General features: G+C 39.4%; 1 protein-coding gene across 2 annotated transcripts in view; it reads left to right on the forward strand.

Moving 5' to 3' along the window:
- LOC134649959 (uncharacterized) overlaps window positions 1-12,475 on the forward strand; it is a 102,613-nt gene extending 90,138 nt beyond the window's left edge. The window contains exons 6-12 of one of the 2 annotated variants that reach the window (XM_063504763.1): window positions 1,284-1,418; window positions 2,087-2,215; window positions 3,378-3,597; window positions 9,090-9,235; window positions 10,085-10,366; window positions 11,229-11,432; window positions 12,285-12,475. In XM_063504763.1, coding sequence (XP_063360833.1) covers window positions 1,284-1,418; window positions 2,087-2,215; window positions 3,378-3,597; window positions 9,090-9,235; window positions 10,085-10,366; window positions 11,229-11,432; window positions 12,285-12,388 — 1,220 coding nt within the window. In that variant the 3' untranslated portion in view covers window positions 12,389-12,475. The remainder of the gene's footprint in view (window positions 1-1,283; window positions 1,419-2,086; window positions 2,216-3,377; window positions 3,598-9,089; window positions 9,236-10,084; window positions 10,367-11,228; window positions 11,433-12,284) is intronic. The other variant, XM_063504764.1, reaches the window with a different exon arrangement.
- The last annotated feature ends 9,796 nt before the right edge of the window (window positions 12,476-22,271 follow it).

The following is a 22,271-nucleotide window of genomic DNA, read 5'->3' on the forward strand; positions in this document are numbered from 1 at the left end:
AATATTGAATTGAATTAAATTGAAAACGCCGATCACTGCTAATGAGTTCATACCTGATTACATATTTAAGTAACTTATCCTTAAGACCGCCCAGCCCGAACAAAAACGTACACGCTGGATTGCCCGTTGTCTGACTATTCCTGGCTATCCTGAACACAATAAGCATGACAGCTCTATTTTTAGCATGATACTAATTTATTCATAGACGTTCCGTGTTGTTTATTTCACTGCGAAAACTTAGTCTTGGACGTTAGATATATTTTTGAACGTTTATTGTAAATAGGGAGTGCCTCCCCTACCCCAACTAGGAGGACTATAGGAGTACAGACACTGAAAGGGACGTGTGGGTGGTTTTCTTACCTGCACAAAATAGCCACAATTTTTTTTATATCCACTTAACTGCGTAAAAAGTTAAAAGTTGTGGGAAATTTCTGGAAAATTTTACAGGAATCAAAGGGAAATTTCATTTTGAAAATAGCAAATCGCATATCTACGAAATTATGACAAGTTTCCGAAATTTTCCATGGGGAAATTTTCCAATTTTGGTAACTTTCCGGCGGTACATCAGTACGTGCGCCTTACAGACCTAAGTTAGGTTGCCAATAGAACACCGAAATACGTTCAATAATTCTTGATTAATATACAGTTGGCCAACTATGTGGTGTGATGAAATCTGAAGGTAATTACTTCAGATTTCATCACGCCACATAGTTGGCCAACTGTATAGCCTTTGGACGCCTGTAACTCGGGGTGTTACTGTTTTAATAATCTGTCTACTGTTTTTTGAGATACCTACATAAAAGTAAAGACAAGATAGTGTTAACATTCATATTTAAGTCATAAACTTTAAATAAATGTCATATACTAAGAAAAAGTGACCAAGGCCTCCAGTGTCCCAGGCTGGAACCAAACCAGCGTCCTCTGCTATCGCGGCAGGTGCCTGTGCCATTCGGCCAATGGGCCACAGCAGCATAGGTCGAATTTTTCCAAGTATATGCACTTCTTACTCACAAGTCTTAAGTCACAAAAGTTTGACTATGGCCAAAAATACTTGCAATTTTTTTGGGTGCCATGTGTTCCTATATGATTGGCGATTACTCCACCGACAAGAGCAAAGCTCTTAAGTTATGAGTTATGATGATGATGATGATGTGTTCCTATAATTTAATTGTTACAGGTTCTTGAAGTTCTATGTAGGCAGGTAGGTACCATGTACGGCATGTACCATGGTTCGCAAATAACCTATTTCTAATTTTCTGATTTCTATGTCGTCTTATTTCCAGTGGAAGAGCTAGAATGCCTAGCAACATGGAAAGAAGGCAGCTTGAGATTCCTCGTGGGCAAGCTGCACCACAACCACGCCACCAGCAACGAGGACCGATACCGCTGCTTCGTCTACGAGAAGACTAATGGTATCGGTAAGACTATTTCTAGGTTAGCTCGCCTCTAGCTTGTATACCGTGCAAGCTACGGATGCCCCTTAATACGCCTAACATTAATTGTCATAATATGAATTCGCATAACAGATTTGGCAGAACATAATTGTTCATAACATTGAACAGGCATAATAAAAAAAATAACACTTATTACGCATAATAATGAATTGAAATATGCATAACATTATTAACTATAACTTTAACTTTCATAAAATTAATTAGCATAATTTTATAAACCGAGCGAATTAGATGGATCAGGTCAAACCCAATTTATAGGTTAGGTTCAGAAGTCATGTGTTGTTTGGGGTACTCCACACTCGCAGGATGTATCACCTTGTGTGTCACATTTTAAGTGTAAAAACTAGTAAAAAGTACTTATTACATCACATTAAATTCGTCATTGTTAATAGAACCGACCTACCATCATGATATTCGTGATGTTACCATCGGGTGTCATCTATTAGGCTTTAGCACGTCGGGCGATTAGACGTTTACCTTAATGTACAATTAAATAAATACTATGGGTCAATCTTGCACCAATCCTAGTTCCACAATAAGGCCACAAGGCATGTTTTGTGAGTGCTAGATGATGAAAATATAATTATTCTTGCAAAATCAAGTTTCTCAACAACCTCTCCATCATGTTCCAGCATCAACAGGCGTGAAAGAAGGCCCGGGCTCCGGTGACATGGAGTACCGAGTGGCCCAGTCGGGGGACGCAACCTGCAATGGGCTGTTCAGCGCCACGGAGGGAAGTAGGACTATGGCTTTGAAGCGAGGTACGTAGGCTTTTAGACCTCTCCGTCATGTTCCAGCGTCAACAGGCGTGAAAGAAGGCCCGGGCTCCGGTGACGTGGAGTACCGAGTGGACCAGTCGGGGAACGCGACCTGCAATGGGCTGTTCAGCGCCACGGAGGGGAGTAGAACCATGGCTTTGAAGCGAGGTACGTAGGTCTTTAGACCTCTCCATCATGTTCCAGCGTCAACAGGCGTGAAAGAAGGCCCGGGCTCCGGTGACGTGGAGTACCAAGTGGACCAGTCGGGGAACGCGACCTGCAATGGGCTGTTCAGCGCCACGGAGGGGAGTAGCACCATGGCTTTGAAGCGAGGTATGTAGGTCTTTAGATCTCTCCATCATGTTCCAGCGTCAAGAGGCGTGAAAGAAGGCCCGGGCTCCGGTGACGTGGAGTACCGAGTGGCCCAGTCGGGGGACGCGACCTGCAATGGGCTGTTCAGCGCCACGGAGGGGAGTAGAACCATGGCTTTGAAGCGAGGTACGTAGGCCTTTAGACCTCTCCATCATGTTCCAGCGTCAAGAGGCGTGAAAGAAGGCCCGGGCTCCGGTGACGTGGAGTACCGAGTGGCCCAGTCGGGGGACGCGACCTGCAATGGGCTGTTCAGCGCCACGGAGGGGAGTAGGACTATGGCTTTGAAGCGAGGTACGTCATGGTCTTTTATAAAAATATTTTATAATAGTGGTTAAATTATATGGTCATTCGTCTACGGTAAATCAGCACCGAAGTGTGGTTTACAGTACTTGGAATAAACAGCCTCTAAGACAATTTTTTATATATTTTAGATTAAGAAATACCTAGGTACATTGCTTGGAGATACGAGTATAATGCGTAGGATGATAATGAGTAGGTATGCATTATATGCGTAAGGGCATCTTGGACATGGACTTACTTTTTTACGTTACAATTAAGTATTCGTAACACCAAATATCGATAAGAGGTGGTGTTTAGAGTTAGCTTCTAATATCAGCAAAAGATAGTGACTGATACTTAAATCTACTTTGATCAAAATTGTTGTAGATTGTCCCTCCATTGTATCAAATAATGATGCTAAAATGCTCGAAATTTCTCCCATCACCGTTGTGAACTTAAGTCTAATAACTAATGAGGAATAGAACCAACAACTTATAATAAACTTCATTTCCAGTATCCGTCCGCTCCAACTGCCAATTCCCGAGCTGGATGACGTTCTCCCACACCTGGCATGCCCTGGACTACAGCTCCAACTACACCTTCTACCAGCGAAACGCCACACTCCGCATCACTGACAAGTCTGGCGCCGATATCAAAGTGTATTGCGTCAGTGTGAAGGCTAGTTCGCCTAGCGGAAATTCTGTAGCGTTGGTGGCACATTGGCAGCATCATTGGTGAGTTTACCATCTCTCTTTCTCATCACGGCTTTTGTCTCGGTTTCCTGAGATAGGTACTACCTAGGGAACAGGGACTAAACGTTGACAAGGAAAATTCTAGGAACACGATTATCTTGGTCAAGATCGTAGAACAAAGCAGCATAGAAAGGGGAATTTGTTTAGCAGAGGACTTTTTACGGCTTGGTAGCATCTTTGGAGAGTTAACCAACTGTTTTTCTCTCTTCAAACCTTTTGTCTCGGTTGCCTGAGATAAGTACTAAATAGGGGTCAAGGACTGAACGTTGATAAGGAAACATTGTAAAAAAAATTGGCAATATCGCAGGGCATTTTTAGACCAGAAACACTCAGTCGGTTAGGTATGGAGATTCTTAGGTTTTTGTCCAGCGCTGTTCTATTTCACGCGGTTTTTTTTATAAATGTACGGTACCTAGGTATTCCTTTCTATACATGTTTCTATTTGAGTTACCTACCTGGTACTTAATGGTTGCGACATAAAGATCCTTGAATTAATAATTGCTGGGCATAATTGCTGTTTAAATTTCCATATCAGAATTTCAATCTCATTAGGTAATTGGGCGTTTTCTAAAATAAATATTGAAAACCAGATTCTCCCAGATCCTGGTGTTTTTGGGTTCTTTCAACTCAGAATCACTAGCATATTCAATCCTGGTGATAAAAAAAATTGTCCCAAAATTTTGTATGAAAATTGTACATTCCACTACGTCACGTTACATACAAGTGAACATTTTTCTCATACTAAAAACGTGACGTAATGGAATGGACATTTTGGGACATCTTTTTTTAATGGTAGGATGGAGAGTGCTGTCGATTCTGAGTAGAATGAGCCCAAGAATGTCCAGATTTGAAAGAATCGGGTTTTCGATATTTATTTTAGAATAAAATAAATTAATTAAAAATTAAAAACACGACTGCAGTTTAAAAGCGAACTGAAAAGCAAGAAATAATTTTTAGTTATGTTAGGTACTCAACATAATGAATGTAAAATAGAATATAAGTGTTCAGTCAGGGTCATAAACAGCAATCGGAAAAGTTTAGGCTCATTTAGGATCGTGACTGTACTTGCATATTTTATTTCGATTGCAGTCGGGGACCTGTGAATGGGAAAATTTCAATATATCAAGGTCCCCGACTGCAATCGAAATAAAATATGCAGGTACAGTCACGATCCTAAATGAGCCTAAACTTTTCCGATTGCTGTTTATGACCCTGACTGAACACTTATATTCTATTTTACATTCATTATGTTGAGTACCTAACATAACTAAAAATTATTTCTAGCTTTTCAGTTCGCTTTTAAACTGCAGTCGTGTTTTTAATTTTTAATTAATTTATTTTATTTTATACATTTTAGTGACCATACAAACCAACCACATTTTTTATGATTTAAGATAATTTAGTTGCTTCAAGGAGATTTCATCACGTTGATCTTTGATATGTTAGCATAAAACGTGCTTAAAAACCTAACTAGGTCTGACCCAAAAACCAGACGTATTGAAAAGTGCTATATGGCTTAATATCTCTGCAACTACATAATTATTTCCTATTAGTTGGCTTTCGGCCTTCGCAATTAAGATACTTGGGGAAGCTGCAGAAAGCGTGCATCTTTCTTACGCTCCGGGCCTTCGGCCCTACGCGAAGCTCGGCCTTCGGCCTTCGCAATTAGGATGTTTGGGGAAGCTGCAGAAAGCGTGCACCTTTCTGCGCAAAGTTCGGCCTTCGGCGTTCGCAATTAAGATACTTGGGGAAGCTGCAGAAAGCGTGCATCTTTCTTACGCTCCGGGCCTTCGGCCCTACGCGAAGCTCGGCCTTCGGCCTTCGCAATTAAGATGCTTGGGGAAGCTGCAGAAAGCGTGCACCTTTCTGCGCAAAGTTCGGCCTTCGGCCTTCGCAATTAAGATACTTGGGGAAGCTGCAGAAAGCGTGCATCTTTCTTATGCTCCAGGCCTTCGGCCCTACGCGAAGCTCGGCCTTGGGCCTTCGCAATTAAGATACTTGGGGAAGCTGCAGAAAGCGTGCAGCTTTCTTACGCTCCAGGCCTTCGGCCCTACGCGAAGCTCGGCCTTCGGCCTTCGCAATTAAGATATTTGGGGAACCTGCAGAAAGAGTGCACCTTTCTTACGCCCCGGGCCTTCGGCCCTACGCGAAGCTCGGCCTTCGGCTTTCGTAATTAAGAAACTTGAGGAAGCTGCAGAGAGCGTGCACCTTTCTTACAGTCCGGGCCTTCGGCCCTACGCGAAGCTCGGCCTTCGGCCTTCGCAATTAAGATACTTGGGGAACCTGCAGAAAGCGTGCACCTTTCTTACGCTCCGGGCCTTCGGCCCTACGCGAAGCTCGGCCTTCGACCTTCGCAAATAAAAAACTAGGGGAAGCTGCAGAATGCGTGCACCTTTCTTACGCTTCGGGCCTTCCGCCCTACGCGAAGCTCGGCCTTCGGACTTCGCAATTAAGATACTTGGGGAAACCTGAAGAAAGCATGCACTTTTCTTACGCTCCAGGCCTTCGGCCCTACGCAAAGCGCGGCCTTCGGCCTTCGCAATTAAGATACTTGGGGAAGCTGCAGAAAGCGTGCACCTTTCTTACGCTCCGGGCCTTCGGCCCTACGCGAAGCTCGGCCTTCTGCTTTCGTAATTAAGAAACTTGAGGAAGCTTTAGAGAGCGTGCACCTTTCTTACGGACCGGGCCTCCGGCCCTACGCGAAGCTCGGCCTTCGGCCTTCGCAATTAAGATACTTGGGGAAGCTGCAAAAAGCGTGCACCTTTCTTACGCTCCGGGCCTTCGGCCCTACGCGAAGCTCGGCCTTCGCAATTAGGATACTTGGGGAAGTTACAGGAAGCACGCACCTGCCTTACGCTTCGGTCGGACCATCGGCCCTAAGCGGAGTTCGGCCTTCGGCCTTCGTAATTAAAATACTCGGGGAAGTTGCAGGAAGAGCCCATCTGTCTTAAGTTTTACTTACGTACGTACTACGTACGGACACAGCTATACTACAGAATGAGAGATGAATATCATTATCTCATTCTAACAAATAGCTTTGTCCCTATACATACGTAAGTAAAACTTAGAAGTGTATCTCGAGCTTTATATAAAAAATACGTACAAAAATATACGGTTATAATGACACTTTCACACTTTGTTCCGTCAAAGTCGGTGCAGAGTTGTATCTGAAGACGGACTCTACAATCTCAGACTCTCTACAAAGAACTTATTTACACTTTTCTATTCCCTTAGCGCAATTTAGAACATATTGACTTGGTTTCAAAACAAGTAAAATATGATTAATATAATACCTATGTATAATTTTTTTTTTATGATCAGCGGTCAAACCACTTCCTTTTAATATCCCAACAATAGGATAATATTTGGTTTTATGAGATTAGCTTTTCTAAATATATTTTGTAAATTCTTACTTTCTTAAAATTGAACTTAAACCTTCATATTGTATATATATTATTGATCGTCTTTCAAAGCGCTTCATTTTGATGCCCTACTCGATGGGTTTGCAAGAAAAATTTTTCTTAAGGTTGCGTAATATGGCGTATTAAGTCCGCCATATTGATTTTGTAATGACGTCACATAGCCTATGTCACCCGGGATGACGTAAGGATTCTAATGATGTATCATACATCTAAATCGGTTAAGGCATTCTGAAGTTATCGTGGAATAAAGAAACTCACATACATATATACATACAAACATGAACGCTGAAAACAATACACTCTTTTTTTTGGGCAGTCGTGTAAAAAGCCCAATTGCGACCAATTGTCGTAAGATTTCATGTTCTCTTTGTATATCAATTAAATACCTATTACCTACACCAGACGGTCTAGCATGAGTTGCGTTCTCGCGCGCGACTCCATACATCAAGCGCGACTACAAGTATGGACTCGCGCGCGAGAACGCAACATATGCTAGACCGCCAGGTACGTAGCTGATGTTCAGTAAATGTCAAGGACAAGAACTGTGCCGTCAAGGGCAGGTACTCATTTGTAATTCTAACGGAAGAAAGTCCGTGACATCCGCGATAAAACAATTTATATTTTATTTGCCATTAAAAGTTCAAGGTCCATTTATAGAACTGCTTCAACACACTTTTCTAGTATTTAAGTATTTTATTGCATTCGTGTTGTTGGTGACGAGGTTTACAATAATAACATTAATAACTTCAAACATGAACCCGATATCCTAAATATAAATAGCATTGAAATGTCATAAATTCTCAGACAACAGTGTCCTTTTTAGGGTTCCGTACCCAAAGGGTCAAACGGGACCCTATTACTAAGACTCCGCTGTCCGTCCGTCCGTCCGTCTGTCACCAGGCTGTATCTCACGAACCGTGATAGCTAGACAGTTGAAATTTTCACAGATGATGTATTTCTGTTGCCGCTATAACAACAAATACTAAAAACAGAATAAAATAAAGATTTAAGTGGGGCTCCCATACAACAAACGTGATTTTTGACCGAAGTTAAGCAACGTCGGGCGGGGTCAGTACTTGGATGGGTGACCGTTTTTTTGCTTGTTTTGCTCTATTTTTTGTTGATGGTGCGGAACCCTCCGTGCGCGAGTTCGACTCGCACTTGTTATTTCTTACTAGCGACCCGCCCCGGCTTCGCACGGGTTAACAAATTATACATAAACCTTCCTCTTGAATCACTGTATCTATTAAAACAAGCAACAACGGTTGCACTCCGGGAGTGCCGATAGAAGTGAAAACTCACCTCACTATGTTACCGACGCCGGTAACACGATACATACGTTTAGCGGAGGTATTCTATTTATTTATTATAATACCTATATTATTATCATTCTCAAATAAGATCACACTTTTTCATTGACATGTTTATTTACATACTGCCATGACAACGTCAAATTAGAACATAGGTAAAGAGTCTTGAAAAGGAGTCCGCAACATATAAATGTCAAATAACATTGAGTTTTTCTTTATTGATTTAAATGCCATTTATATTATGAGTGGCCACCTTACGGGACTTACGGTCACGTGATCGACTTACGCCCCTTACGGTCACGTGAGCGCCTTACGCTGTCTCGAGTTTATCATTTTTTCCCCACCTCAAAAAGTGCCCAGCGCCGCTAAAGAAGTTTTCACTTCAAAACTGCATCAAAATCCGTTGCGTAGTTTTAAAGATCTAAGCATACATATGCCAGAATCGCACGTACCGAGTAGAGTGGCCAGACAGTAAAACGAAGTATAGAATTTTTACTCGGCCGAGTAACAATTTCATACTTCGTTATACTGTCTCGCCACTCTACTCGGTACGTGCGATCCAGGCAATAGAGACAGACAGACAGCGAGAAGCGACTTTGTTTTATTCTATGTAATGAAGTGTTATGTGTTAGTCTTCGGTTAACGCCATATGGTACATGCTACAATGTGACGCTGTGCAAAGCGTACTGCGTAGAGACGTTTTATGTAACGATGAACTAACATACATCGTTATATATTCCAGCGTGTCCCGCTACGTGTGCGTGGTCCTGTACAGGCGGGACACATACATCGCAGAGCTGCAGCGCGGCGCGCCAACCGCGCGCGCTGACGACGCCTGTTCCAATCATCACTTCAACGCCGTCTCCGAGCCCTACGTCACGCTAGTCGGTAAGATCTTCCTCGTTCTCTCTTGCTGAGGATCGCGACCACATAACCTGACTTGTGGTCATAAGTAGTAGTAGTAAACTCTTTATTGTACAAAATGACGTATTTTTTTAAAATAACAAATAAAATGCAAGTACAAAGGCGAACTTATACCTTTGAGGGATCTATTCCAGTTAACCTTTGAGTAGATGAGAAGAGAGAATGAAAAGAGGGTGACAAATGCAGCAAAGTGTACAACAAGGTACCAGAAAGATAAAGGATATAAGTAAATACATACAAAATTTAAAGGATAAACATACATACATATATTACACAAAAAGGAATGGGGAAAATACACTAAACATTGGAAAGAAGTAGAAAAATATAAAGCAAGTATACAACAGAAATATAGGCAAAATAATCAGTCAGATAGCATAGCTTCTTTAACCTCTCCATAAGCCATGTGGACTACATGGTGCATGCTGCCAGCCGACTTCTTCATAGTGTTCGACCATCTCATAAGTGCTCGGGGTCTCACATGTGCCATTAATTCGCCCTAAAATTATGTTGTAGTATGTTTAAAGAGGCGGATTAAGGGCATAAGGATGACCCACGCTATAATGGTCCGGGTCCAGTTCGAGGCGTCAAACACCTCGTTTTCTAAGACGGGTGATCGGCGATCACGTGGTGCTTTCTTTAGAAATCGGACAGTGTCGGACACCTCGGCCCTGACCCGGACCGTTATAGGATGTCATCCGTTATGCTGAACTCATAGTCGTAGGTATAAGTAGCTGGTCAAGCAAATCTTGTCAGTAAAAAAAGGCGCGATATTGAAATTTTCTACCGGTCTAATTAAACTTTTTTTCTTTTCAGCGAGCAACCCCGAATCAAAAGAATGTCCTTATTCCGGAAAATACGAGATACAGAACCGTCACGAACGAAGCGTTAGATCTATAGAAACCAATATTAGAAATGGTAGTAGGCTGTTCAATTTTAGTATAAGCAATATGTCGAGCGCGCCGATGCTACGGAGCCGGCGGGAAGTGAATGACGTCGGGTGTGTGGTCAGCGGCTTTGATAGGTTGGAAGTGGGGTGTAACTCTGCGAAGAATATGGAGTTTTATTCGAGCTGTGAGAATAAGGAGGTTGTGACAGGTGAGTTTGTACACGTTAACATATGGACCTTTTAACCGCCGTAGACTGATATATAAAACATACAAAATCGGGCTCATTTCGCCGCTGTCTGATAAATAAGACAAAACTTCGTGTAACTTCGTACCCCCCGGCGACACGAGCACGCTCGATGACGTATTCAGACGTATTCTATGGCGGTTAAAAAAAGTAGAAGTTTTATTTTACTAACCCGCAGGGTTTGGACAAGAATTAAAAAAGATTAAAAAGTAAATTGTTCTATCAGTAAATTTTCGTCTCTCATTCAATTTAAATTGTCAATGAAGAATCTCAACTTTTGAGGCCATTGTTAATATTTTTGTGTATTATTACATGATACTCAGATCACCCCCTACTCCCCCTAGTTGCCCAGAGGCCTATAAAAATGTGTCCCATTCCAATGTATTTTTAAATATTTATTTTTACAAATCAAAATTGCATTCGTCTTGATAAGTTTTAATTTGTGGGCGGCTAGAGGCTACTACAAAATCAAGCACAATCTGGGGTTAAATCTCCTTAAAACAGATATCCGTTTAATTTTTACTTAGGGCTTATATTTAAATAAAGGCACAAGCTCCAAATCTAAGATCAACTATGACTTTCGACCAGTACGGTTGGTCGAAAGTCATAGTTGATCTATAGTTAAGTGTAGGTACACCTAAAGGTCCTAAAGTAGGATAACTGAGGGGCTACCGCGAAAACCGAAATTCGCAAATTCCGGGATTCTTTCTATTTTACTCCAATTAAGGCGTACCTATTTAGAATGACAAAGAAAATATCCCGCAATTTTTGAACTTCGATTTTTGCGGTTATAGCCCTGTACCTATTATTTTCTTGTTAATACCAGCGTACACATGCCACGGCGGCTGGTACGAGAACGGCGCGTCGTTCGTGGTGACGACGCCGCTCACGCGCGACAGCCGCGCCGCGCGCCGCTACTGCTTCGTGTCGCGCGACCACCGACACGCGCTCACGCTCACCCGCAGCGCGACCAACTGCGAGCGCGTGCCCAGCGGGAGCGACCAGTTGGTGTTCAACGCGAGAAATACTGGTAGGTTTATATTATAGATCTTCATTTAAAATTGGAACTCCCGTGTCAGGTCTCATTTAGACGGTGCGAGAACTCGCATGCGAGTTTGATTACATTGCGTCGTTTGATCGGTCGGCTGAATGGATGTAACCTCAATGGTCCGTAATGTAACTAAAATCGTAATGTACCTACGAGTTCGCGCGCCGTCTAAATGAGCCCTAACACTAGAAAATCGAGAGGAATACTAGTAAGTAAGGTTCATTTACATAGTTTTAGCTGGAACAATCATCAGTCATAACTAAGCGTGAAGAATTGTGTTGGCCCGATGCTGCTGAGCAATGTTTTTAACTTAAATTAAGCCGGAGACGAGTTACATCGCCTCAGTCAGGACAGCACGGCACCAAGCACTAATTGTGTAAGTGAGTGGATTCTTTTAGTGCCAGGTGCCGATACTGTAAACTAAACTTTATTAGCTAGATAATAAGGATGAACGACGGTTGGTAAATTACAGCTATCAAAAGCATTATTTTCTACCTACCGATAGTCGGTAGTCAGATCATAGTTTGATAATCTACAATTTCATAAGTATAGAATTTTGAAAATTTACCCTGTATTTAATGATAGATTCCTACTAATGTAGTACCTACGTACCTACCGATAGTCGGTAGTCAGATCATAGTTTGATAATCTACAATTTCATAAGTATAGAATTCTGAAAATTGACCCTGTATTTAATGATAGATACCTACTAATGTAGTAGTAGGTAGGTAGGCTTATGAAATTCATGTTTTTTAATCGTTTTTTACAAATGTTACCTAAATGTTACTTAAATAGTAGATTGATATTGTAATATAATTAATCCCGCCTCCACAGGTGAATGTCAAGATCAAACCAACGCTCAGCCCCTCCAGAGGCTACCTTCACCCACCATCATCGTCCTGACAGCTGTCATTCTCCACTACATCATACCGAGATGATTCAGTCACGTCTCCACCTGTTACATAGCGTAATTATATGTAAGGCTTAGATATGACCAAAGTAGAATAAACTTAGTCAGAGTTTAAATTATTACAATCACGACCAGCTGGTCAATGACTTTCGACCAGCAATGACTTTAGAGAGCTCTCTAATGGCCTCTCCAAACGTAACCGCCAATCGCATGCGATTTGAAATAAGAGTACGTTGCGGCATTTGGTCGATCGATTGAATTCGTTGCTTCTGGCAATTATCTAAAATCGCATGCCATTTGTTGCAACGTCTGTAGAAACCTTAACTCTGTGCCAACATTGACGTGAAGTGTCACCGTTGTGCCAACATGACATTTCATAAGAATTTGACGTTTATGATGGTACATTCCTCAGGTACTTTCATACTCTGTGACTACAAAGTCTGTGCAGAGTTATCTTGGTCCAACATGTATAACATGTATGAATATTAAAAAATGAAAACACAAAAAAAATACGTGGCTCTATCGTTCAGCCAATGATGTAATGCCATAGATCCAATATGTTTGTGATCCATAGAAGGTAGGATCCTATAGAAGTGGTATACGCGTGCCTCTGTGAGAGACAAAACATACGCAATGCGACACTATAATTGGTCGAATTTATTTGTTGCCCACCATAATCCATACTAATTTATGGTGGGGAATAAAAAAAATGTGATACTGTGACAAGGACAAACAATAATAGTGCTTTCGCTGCTACTCCTACTGAAAGATGCATAAGACTATCCCGTTCGGCCATTTCCCCCCACCCCTTATGCCTGATCTAGTTAAAATACTAGATTCATATTGTGATCGTACCTCAATTGGCCGAATGACTGTCACTTTTTTTTGTGTACATTCTTTTAAGATCGTTTTGAATCTCGGATTAAAGTTTATTCTTCTTTGGTCAAATTACTTAGTGAAAGAATAGAAATAGTAATTAAGCCCTTTCACGTACTGTATGCTGTCAATTTAGTTTTTTGTGCCTGCGAGTTTTGATGTAATTTTTTTGTACCTCTCGGATTTTGTATTTATAAATACACATGTTATGATTGACGTTGTTTACTAGAAATTTGAAGTTTACCTCGCGATGAATCTTTAAAAAGATGAAGTTGGTGTATCATTAGGGATTCATACAGAAGTTGAAAACATAAAACATTGACATTAAGCATAGGAAATAGATATTTTTAAGTACCTATACAGGTAAAAGTTGTTAGTTCTGCTAAAAATGATCGAATTCTTTTTTAGGCGAGGTCTTCAGATATCTAGTAAACAGATCTTTATATAAATAGGTAACAAAATATCAATCACATATAATAAGTACACATAATATATCATAGATAGTCTCAAATCGCCTAACTTTTTATGCAATCCTAGTTATGAGATTCAATTTAGCAGAAAAATATAATAGAATGAGCTATATTAATAATCCTAGAATACCTAGCCTACATTTATTTCCATAGATAAACTATGTATTACCATTACCCCTTACAAAATCACTCTATGATATTAAAGCTTTCAAATATTTTTCATGTAGATACCAAATTCAGTTTCTTGCAAACACTATTTTAAAATAGAAACTTTAGTCTGGCAAACTAATTTTGTAAATTGAATAAGGCGGTAAAATGTAGGCGCAAAGATTCAATTTGTCATACGAAAAAATAAAATTCCGCGCCTTTAAATTTTTAAATAAAACGAACATTTTATAACATCGCTCACAGACGTATCTGATTGATGAAAAATAGTTTCTCGCTTTTTCTACCGATTAATTAGTTTGCCAGAGTAGTGTTGAGTCGCTCACTCGTGAGGCACCTCATTTGTACCACTCATTTTGTTAATTTGTCGCAGTACTTCGTACCGCAAAAATGTCTTACTTCACTCCTCTATTCATTTTACTCATTTACTCGCGCGCATCACAAACACTTCTTGCCACACAAATCATTCACTCACTTCAAATTTCAAAAAAACTCTTATCCGTTCAAATTCACTCGCTAGTCTCGCGACCCTCAAAAGTCATACACTCCTCACAACTCTTAACAGAGTCCCTGGATCGCGCGAGGCGCTAGGTGCTCGCCTGCTCGCCGACACTCAAAACTCAAATGTCTCAAATGAAGAAACGAGTAATGATCCACACTGTCAACTGCCGAACTACAAACCTTATTGCAACGACAAAAGGTCCACCGAGAAATGCGTTGAGTTTGTACCACTCACCGCCTCTCTGTGACATGAACCCCTCAAAAATCCGTTCAAAATGCAACAATGAATTAGAAATATCCAAAGAGGGAGTGAGACCGACACGCGACGTACTTCAATATCGCTTCGCGTCACCACCGAAAACACATTAACAATTAAACACGAAAGACAACAAGCGTAAGCGCCGCAAGCTTTCATACATCTTAAAAAAATTGTCGCTGTTGGAATTAATGGAATAGTTGACGCTGAAAATATGCTAGTACCTCACCTCATTTGAAGTAAGACATTGTAACACCTCATTTTAGAAAATGAGGTACTCATACAAACTCATTTTAAATTGATGTCCTACCCATCACTATGCCAGAGTATACCTCAAGTACGTCAAGTATAGATCAAATGTTTTCTTTACAAAAAAAGACAGCTAATTAATAATATTGCTACGGATACGGAACATGCATGACATGATTTAGAATTTCGTTGCTTTTTTTAGTGGTGGAAATAGATGAAATCGTCTGTATCCTATATATTTTAATTCTGGTATTAAAATCGGTTTTCTTGTAAATATACATTTTGTAGCCTTTATAACTTAGAAACGCACAATTAATTAGCCACAGGTCTTAGTATTTCATCCTTTTTACCACCAAAGTATTTTTTCGTACCCTCTTGTTCAGTTACAAGTGGAAGGGATGATTAAGTATGCTAATTGTGTTACTCTGATTAGTTTTAGGCGTTATGCAGACTTGTTAAATTCAACGTTTTTCTTTTAGCGAATTGTAATTTTCTGTACATTACTAAAACAAAACGTAGAACAGGATTTTTAGTTTGAACTAATAATATTAAAATTAAAGTTTTTTTATACTTGCGTGTTATAAGTTGCCTTCATAACTTAACCACTAATATTGCGGCTTTTATTTTAATTGTGAATATTAGAGGTGTTTTTATTTTTCACGTTTTAACCGACCTTTGGTACAGTCGCCATCTGAACCAATGATTTATAACTCAAGATAGGTTATAGGCGTTCCAAAATTGAAGCGCTTACCTTGTGACAAATTGGACAAGTTGCCTTTAGTCGCGGCTGAACAAGCGCGAAATGTGCACGTGCTAACAAGCCCCCGCACACCGAAAGAGAAAGAGACGACCTCATGTTTAACAACGAGTGTGACAAAGATGGAAGAATGAGAAAATTAATCAAAGAGAACAGATTTTTTCGTAGGCACAGAAATAAATATGGAAGTATTTTTTGTGCTCCTCAAGTATGAGTCATGGTATAATAATATACTCCGCCTGGTACTCTCTTCCGAGATTCGCGAATGACCTAACTGTCACTTGCCTACGTCATCATGCTGTTTACAGGTTCTCAAACTTTAAAATGTGGGAGAATTTTAACCAACGGTGAAAATTATTTTAACGGCATTAATTTTAAGTTATTCATGTAGAAACATAGTAAAATAAAACAAATCTATACTGCACTTTTCACCCCTACTCTTACAGTTCCGAATAGAGCAGCCAACCATTTTTGTAACAAAACATTAATTACCAAGCTTACGACGTGAAAAGTTTGGAAAACACTGCGACTGCTGACACTGAGCGAGAAGGAAATAACAATTAATACGCGTTCGACAAGGATGACGGTCAGGGACAAAATGGCGGATTGTCAAATGTGACAGCGCTATCCTGTGTTGCCAGTAGTGTAAACAGAATTACCCGAACGTCTGAAATTTCTTTCGTGAATCGGAAGATATTGCTAACGAATAATTAAAAATGACGTGTTATTGTAAAATTTAAGATAAAATACATATAAATGAAAATTATTAAATTATAAAGAAATATTTTAACTTATTAACCATAGATATAATGTACCCATGTAACATGTTATGTTGAAATAAAGTGGCAATGTTATTGTGACGTAGGCAAGTGACACTCTGGGAAGAGAAGACCATGTTTTATTAGACCATGGTATGAGTATAACCTATCTATGGTTATATAATATTATTGATCTGAACTACAAAAATATCTGAACACGCCTCTATTGTCAAGTCGTTAGACTGCGCGTTCAGATATTGTGAACACCTTGGCCGCTCCGATATATGATCTGATGGCGACTGTACTAAATAGGAAACTTTAGGCCTATTTTTAGTTCATTTTTGAAAGACTTATTTGTAAAAGGCTTGTTTTCTAAATGAATAAATAAAGTCAAACATTTGAATTGTAGAAAAACGTTGAATACAAAACAGATGATTTGCTTATTAGGTCTACAAAATGATGTGAATGGTTGTGATATATTTCTTGTTGCAACAATTATAAATATATTAGAAGCTTTTCTATATTAATATTTCACTGCGGAATTATTGACATTTGTGTTTATGTAATGTATGTAATTGGCGGGCGTTACAAAAAATATCATAGTGATACAGGATGTGTTTTTTAAATGGGCCAGTTAGGTAGGGTATCCAGATAATTTGCTCGTACGTAGCTTAACCCAGGTTGGGGTCTAATGAGCTTGAATTGAAATAAAAAGGACTTGCAAAAAAGCAATTATGTGTCTCACTGGAGGTATTTTCCAAAATATGAAAACGTCATTAATAAAAAAGTTAGGCAGGGCTTTTCTGTCGTTCGGTATTTAAAAAATACATTCTGTATATATCAAAGTATGTTCTTTTGACCTTCAACAAAATTAAGTAATCATAAGTAAATGCCATTTGTCACTGATATTTTTTTTAACTTATTAATTTTAAGAAATGCTCAGTTACAAAAACTTTAGGTAATAAAGCACAACCAACTTTAACACATTCATTGCCACCCAGCCAAACAGTACATCCGCACCAGGCCACAAAAATTTCGTCGTTGTGAATATAAAGCTGTAGTACCATGATCCCGCCTGGGAAGGAAATCACAAAATACCCGTATACCCGATAGTCGGGTTTTCGGCACTGAATGTGTTAACTGTACCGCACTGTACTGCACTGTACGCACTGTAAACCTTCCTTTGTAGATAGACACAATACTCATTGCAAAATATCATAAGAACAGTTAGCTTTAATACTCTGCGTCGGAGACTGTATATTTCTTAGTTATTTTCTATACATTTGTTGAATTAGTGTCCAGTTTAGCAATTTTCTATTACATGAGAATATCATAGCATCTAACTCTATCACAATGAGTTTTCTATAAGCGCTACTACGGAAGCTCAAACTCAAACCATTTATTGAACGTAAATCCCGCATTTTTAAGTCTAAACAAAATAAAAAACCTGAAAAAATGGTGCGCTAAAAATTCACCCTGTATTTAAAGGTCCGTCGCCGAGGAAAGAAAAAATCGTACGAATTTTATGTGTCTCTGTCACTCGTATACTAATTCTAGTGCCGTCACACTCGGCCGCGAAAGACAGTATTAGAAATGGGCTCGAGTGACAAAGACAGCGAATGAAGAAATTACAGAAGTTTTAAACAAAAATAATTATCTAAAAATTAACTAAAGAGTTAGTGCTTTCGTAGTAGCCATATTATTAAAATTTTCACTTGGAAGCTTAAAATATGTACAAAAATTGTTACACATGTTATCGCCTAGGTAAATAATGATTTAGCAATAATTTTAAGGTTTTTCAATTGTTTTTGTTAGTTTTTTTTAATATCATAAGGGCGCGCTTACATTACACTCACAGTAGGTATACGGCATAGGTAAGTGTGAACATTATTCTAATGCAGCGGTTAGAGTCGGACCACGCTAACTTTTCATGCCATGTGCTACGTCAAGTATGGAGCTTATAGGGATATGTATGCATTCTTACTGCCAAGTTTGTGCACAGTTAGCGTGGTTAGTCTACATTAGTTATGTCGACGCATGTAAAAAATATCGGTTGGTTGGCAACCTCTGGTTTGAATGTGGCGATCACATAAAAGTGCGACCAGGCGGCCTAGCCAAGGTGACAATCGCTATCGCTTCGCCATCGAATCGCTTTGTCTCTCTATCACTCTTCCATATTAGTGTGACAGTGACAGTTGCGTTTCGTTCGCTACGTAGCATTAGCTATTGGCATGTTGTCTACGGGGCCAGGACTGGACGCACCTTTGCGTGAACGACATAGTGTATTTGGCACTAAACGCGGATTCACAGTTAGCCGCAAACGAGGCCTAGTGTAACCGTGCCCTAAGCTCACTTAGTTTTGTAAATTTTAATTTAAGATACTCGTACCGTACCAGAGATGTAGAAATTGACTAATGTTATTTTTTAATCTTGTACAATATCTACTCTTTTTACAATTCTTTGTTACAAGCCCATTTGATGGTCGCTTGGTACCTATCAACTTTAGTCAAGAGTTAATATCATTGGATACCACTTTTTATGTTTAATTGTGACTTTTGGTACATAAGTTACCTATAGTAAACACCCAATAATGGAGGACACCAATAATAAGAAGTAAACCACAAATCCTGTAAAATAAGTATTTTATATCAGTTTTTAAACACTGGCAACATTTTCCCGTAAATGAAAGTCATATAACCATAAAGTATCTTCTTACTTCTTACCCACTTTCTTATTAATGTTATTAAAATATATGGTGGTATCTAAAGTTAGTAGCTCTTCGTGTGTTTCGGTGGCACAAAAAAGTTGGTGAATGGGTGATATTATATTGAAAAACTAGAAAAATAGCTACGTAAATTACGAAATATTAACAAAAATTGGAGAACAATGCAACTGCTCGCGAATATGGTCTGCAAATATGGCTCGCGGCGAAGTAATTTACGAGTAAAAAAAACTCCTTTATATTAGCCACTATTCTATTTAAACCACAACAGTCCTAGCGATTGCTCGTGCATTATTTAAAATTAACGGTAACATATTTCAGCCGTTTCAGTATCAGCGCTTATTACATTTAGGTACACGGTACAACCCGCCAGGCATCTTTTGTAGGTAGGCAGTATAGGCACGACCGAGTTTCCTACAAAATGTGCCCGGCAACCACAGAAATTGAAAACTTAGTTCTTTGTTCCGTGCCGGCAACCATGTAAAATGTAATAGCGCAATATGATGGTTGCTCTTTTATCGTCCATCATGTCAACTTGTCGCTCTCACATTTTCATATTAGAACGTAACAGCACTAACAACTACAAAGTAAAACGATCAAAGCGCGACTATCATAGCCATATAAGAATTACCATCACCAACATTCTTTGCGTCACCATTTGTTACAACTTCGAAGGAATTTCTTCCTTTATCAAGCAATACTAATTTTAACTATAGAATAGTTTAGATAAGCGAATGAACGAATACTCATTTAAGATCAATGTATATGTAGTTAAGTTAATATAGAAAGCGACAGCAATAATTATATTTGTATTTAAAGCTATTGAGGCGTTAAATTTTTAATAGTTGTGCTTGTTCAGTTGTAGGAGTTTTGCCGATTTTTTTTGTTTTTTATTGCTATCCCATATAGGGTAAATCGTCAATAACTGGCCACGTTATACTAAAAATGAATTCTGTTCTCCTATACACAAATTTCATTTTAGTGTAAGGTGTCAATTAACTGGCCACCCTTCAATAACTAGCCACCTTATACTAAACTGAATTACGTTTGTAATGGTGAATAGAATTCATTTTTAGTATAAGGTTGCCAGTAGGTATTTGACGATTTACTACGTACTTACCACTAAAATATATACTAATAGGGTTCAATATCCAATTACATAGAGCGATTTGAAAAGTTCCATTAAATGGTATGACAGGTTGTCGACATAATTAAATAAAGTTATGACCTTACTCCATCTAAACTTTAGATCATTACGTATGCCATCACGGAAATCACGGAAAAAAGGTCTTTACAAGAGCTAGTAACCTGAAAAAAATCTTAATAAAATCATGTTTCGTGTCAATTTTTAAAATTAACCTCCTCTAGACAGCGACCTCTGTGGCACTTCAAAAATATGTCTTAATATATTCAATGAGTAGACTGACATTCGAGTATAATTTTGGAACTGTTAGTCTGGATAAAGGCCTATGCACACCGGATGCGTGTGCGTAGACACGCACGTGCGCGTTGTAATTGTAATATACTGATCCTTATAAGAGACGGCACACCGCTGACGTGACGTCGTGCACAACTGTCATTTTAGCCCATGCGCACGTGAACGTCTACGTGCTTTGCCCTTGGGCTCAAAACTGTGATTAAAAATTGAAGCAAATTAAAAGTCGGCATGATTCCTAAACTGAACAAGTGCTGTAGACAGTTGTGACTAAGGAAGCTAGTTGTTATCTTAAAGTGACAGAGATACTATTTTTCGGAAGCGGGGAAAAACAGGAATTTTCTCAAAATGTTTTTTTAGTAAAGAATGTTTTTAGAATATTCCCTACCAGATCAGTGTTCCCATTGTGTGATATAGGTATTTGAATTAATTAAGTATAATAGTCAGCATGGATTATTAAATAATAAACAGCGAAATTAATTTTGTTTTTTTTAACCTGAGGTATACCATCAACTATAAACCAATGGAACTAAGGTCAATGTGGTGAAGACAAGCATATGAAATGTTGGGAAGGCTGTCCTGTCATAGGACGTCATGGAACTGTGGAATGAACTGTCGCCTGCGGTAGGTATTACCGGACCGATACGACCTTCAAACCTTCAAGAAAAGAGCGTACTCCCATCTTAAAGGCCGGCAACGCACTTGCAACCCCTCTGGCGGCGGTAATCGCTTACCATCAGGTGATCCGTCTGCTCGTTTGCCGCCTATGTCATAAAAAAATATAGGGCAAGAACTCTCGAATTTGTATACCTAAGTACGTCGCTCACACACAGTCACGACTTCGCAAGCGGCACTATGTGGATGTGCAAATTAGGCAGGATTTTCCTAATCCCAGCCCAAGTTACCCCGTTTGACATTACCTACCTTGGTACGAAGTAGGGAAGTACCTACTAAGTCAGTTGTGTGCTTTAGTGTAAGTAGGTTGGAACCATTAAAACCAAGTTTTATGATAATTAACAAAGTTACATCATTTATTTATTTCGGCACGTTCAAATTATACTTTATAGAAAGGTTTAAAACCGTACGTATCATACAGCGAAGACTTATAAATATCACACTTTTTTTTGTGAAATTGCATTACTTAAAACTAAGTTATATACACAAAATAAACTTTTGAAAGTAATAGAAACAGTATATCACATTAAATGTACGGGCCTGTGCACACCGGCTGCGTGTGCGTAGGTAGACGTGGACGTGCGCATTGTAATATACAGATCTTTATAAGGGACGGCAAACCGCTTGTATGACGGGTGCGTGCGCGGCTCAAACATTTTAACACTACCCAACAAAAACTAGTACCAGACTTGCACATCAGGTGGCTAGTTATTGAAGGCTGGCCAGTAGGGTTTGCAATCCGGATCCGAAATGTTTGAAATTATCCGGATCTGGATCCGGATCCGCGGATATTCCCATACATTTCGGATCCGTCGTGCAAACCCTACTGGCCAGTTATTGAAACCTTATACTAAAATGAATTCTGTTTATAGGTGAATAGAATTCATTTTTAGTTTAGGGTGACCAGTTACTGGCGAATTACCCTATATGCAATATTACAATTATTTTTTATCAAGGAGGTACGTCTGCAAACGATGCTACACATTTTTAGATTTGATTTAAGGCGTATAAAAAAAGGAAGGAATTTGAAAAATACGTAATCGCCTG

The sequence above is a fragment of the Cydia amplana genome, chromosome 8, assembly GCF_948474715.1.
Source record: "Cydia amplana chromosome 8, ilCydAmpl1.1, whole genome shotgun sequence".
NCBI classification, from domain to species: domain Eukaryota; kingdom Metazoa; phylum Arthropoda; class Insecta; order Lepidoptera; family Tortricidae; genus Cydia; species Cydia amplana.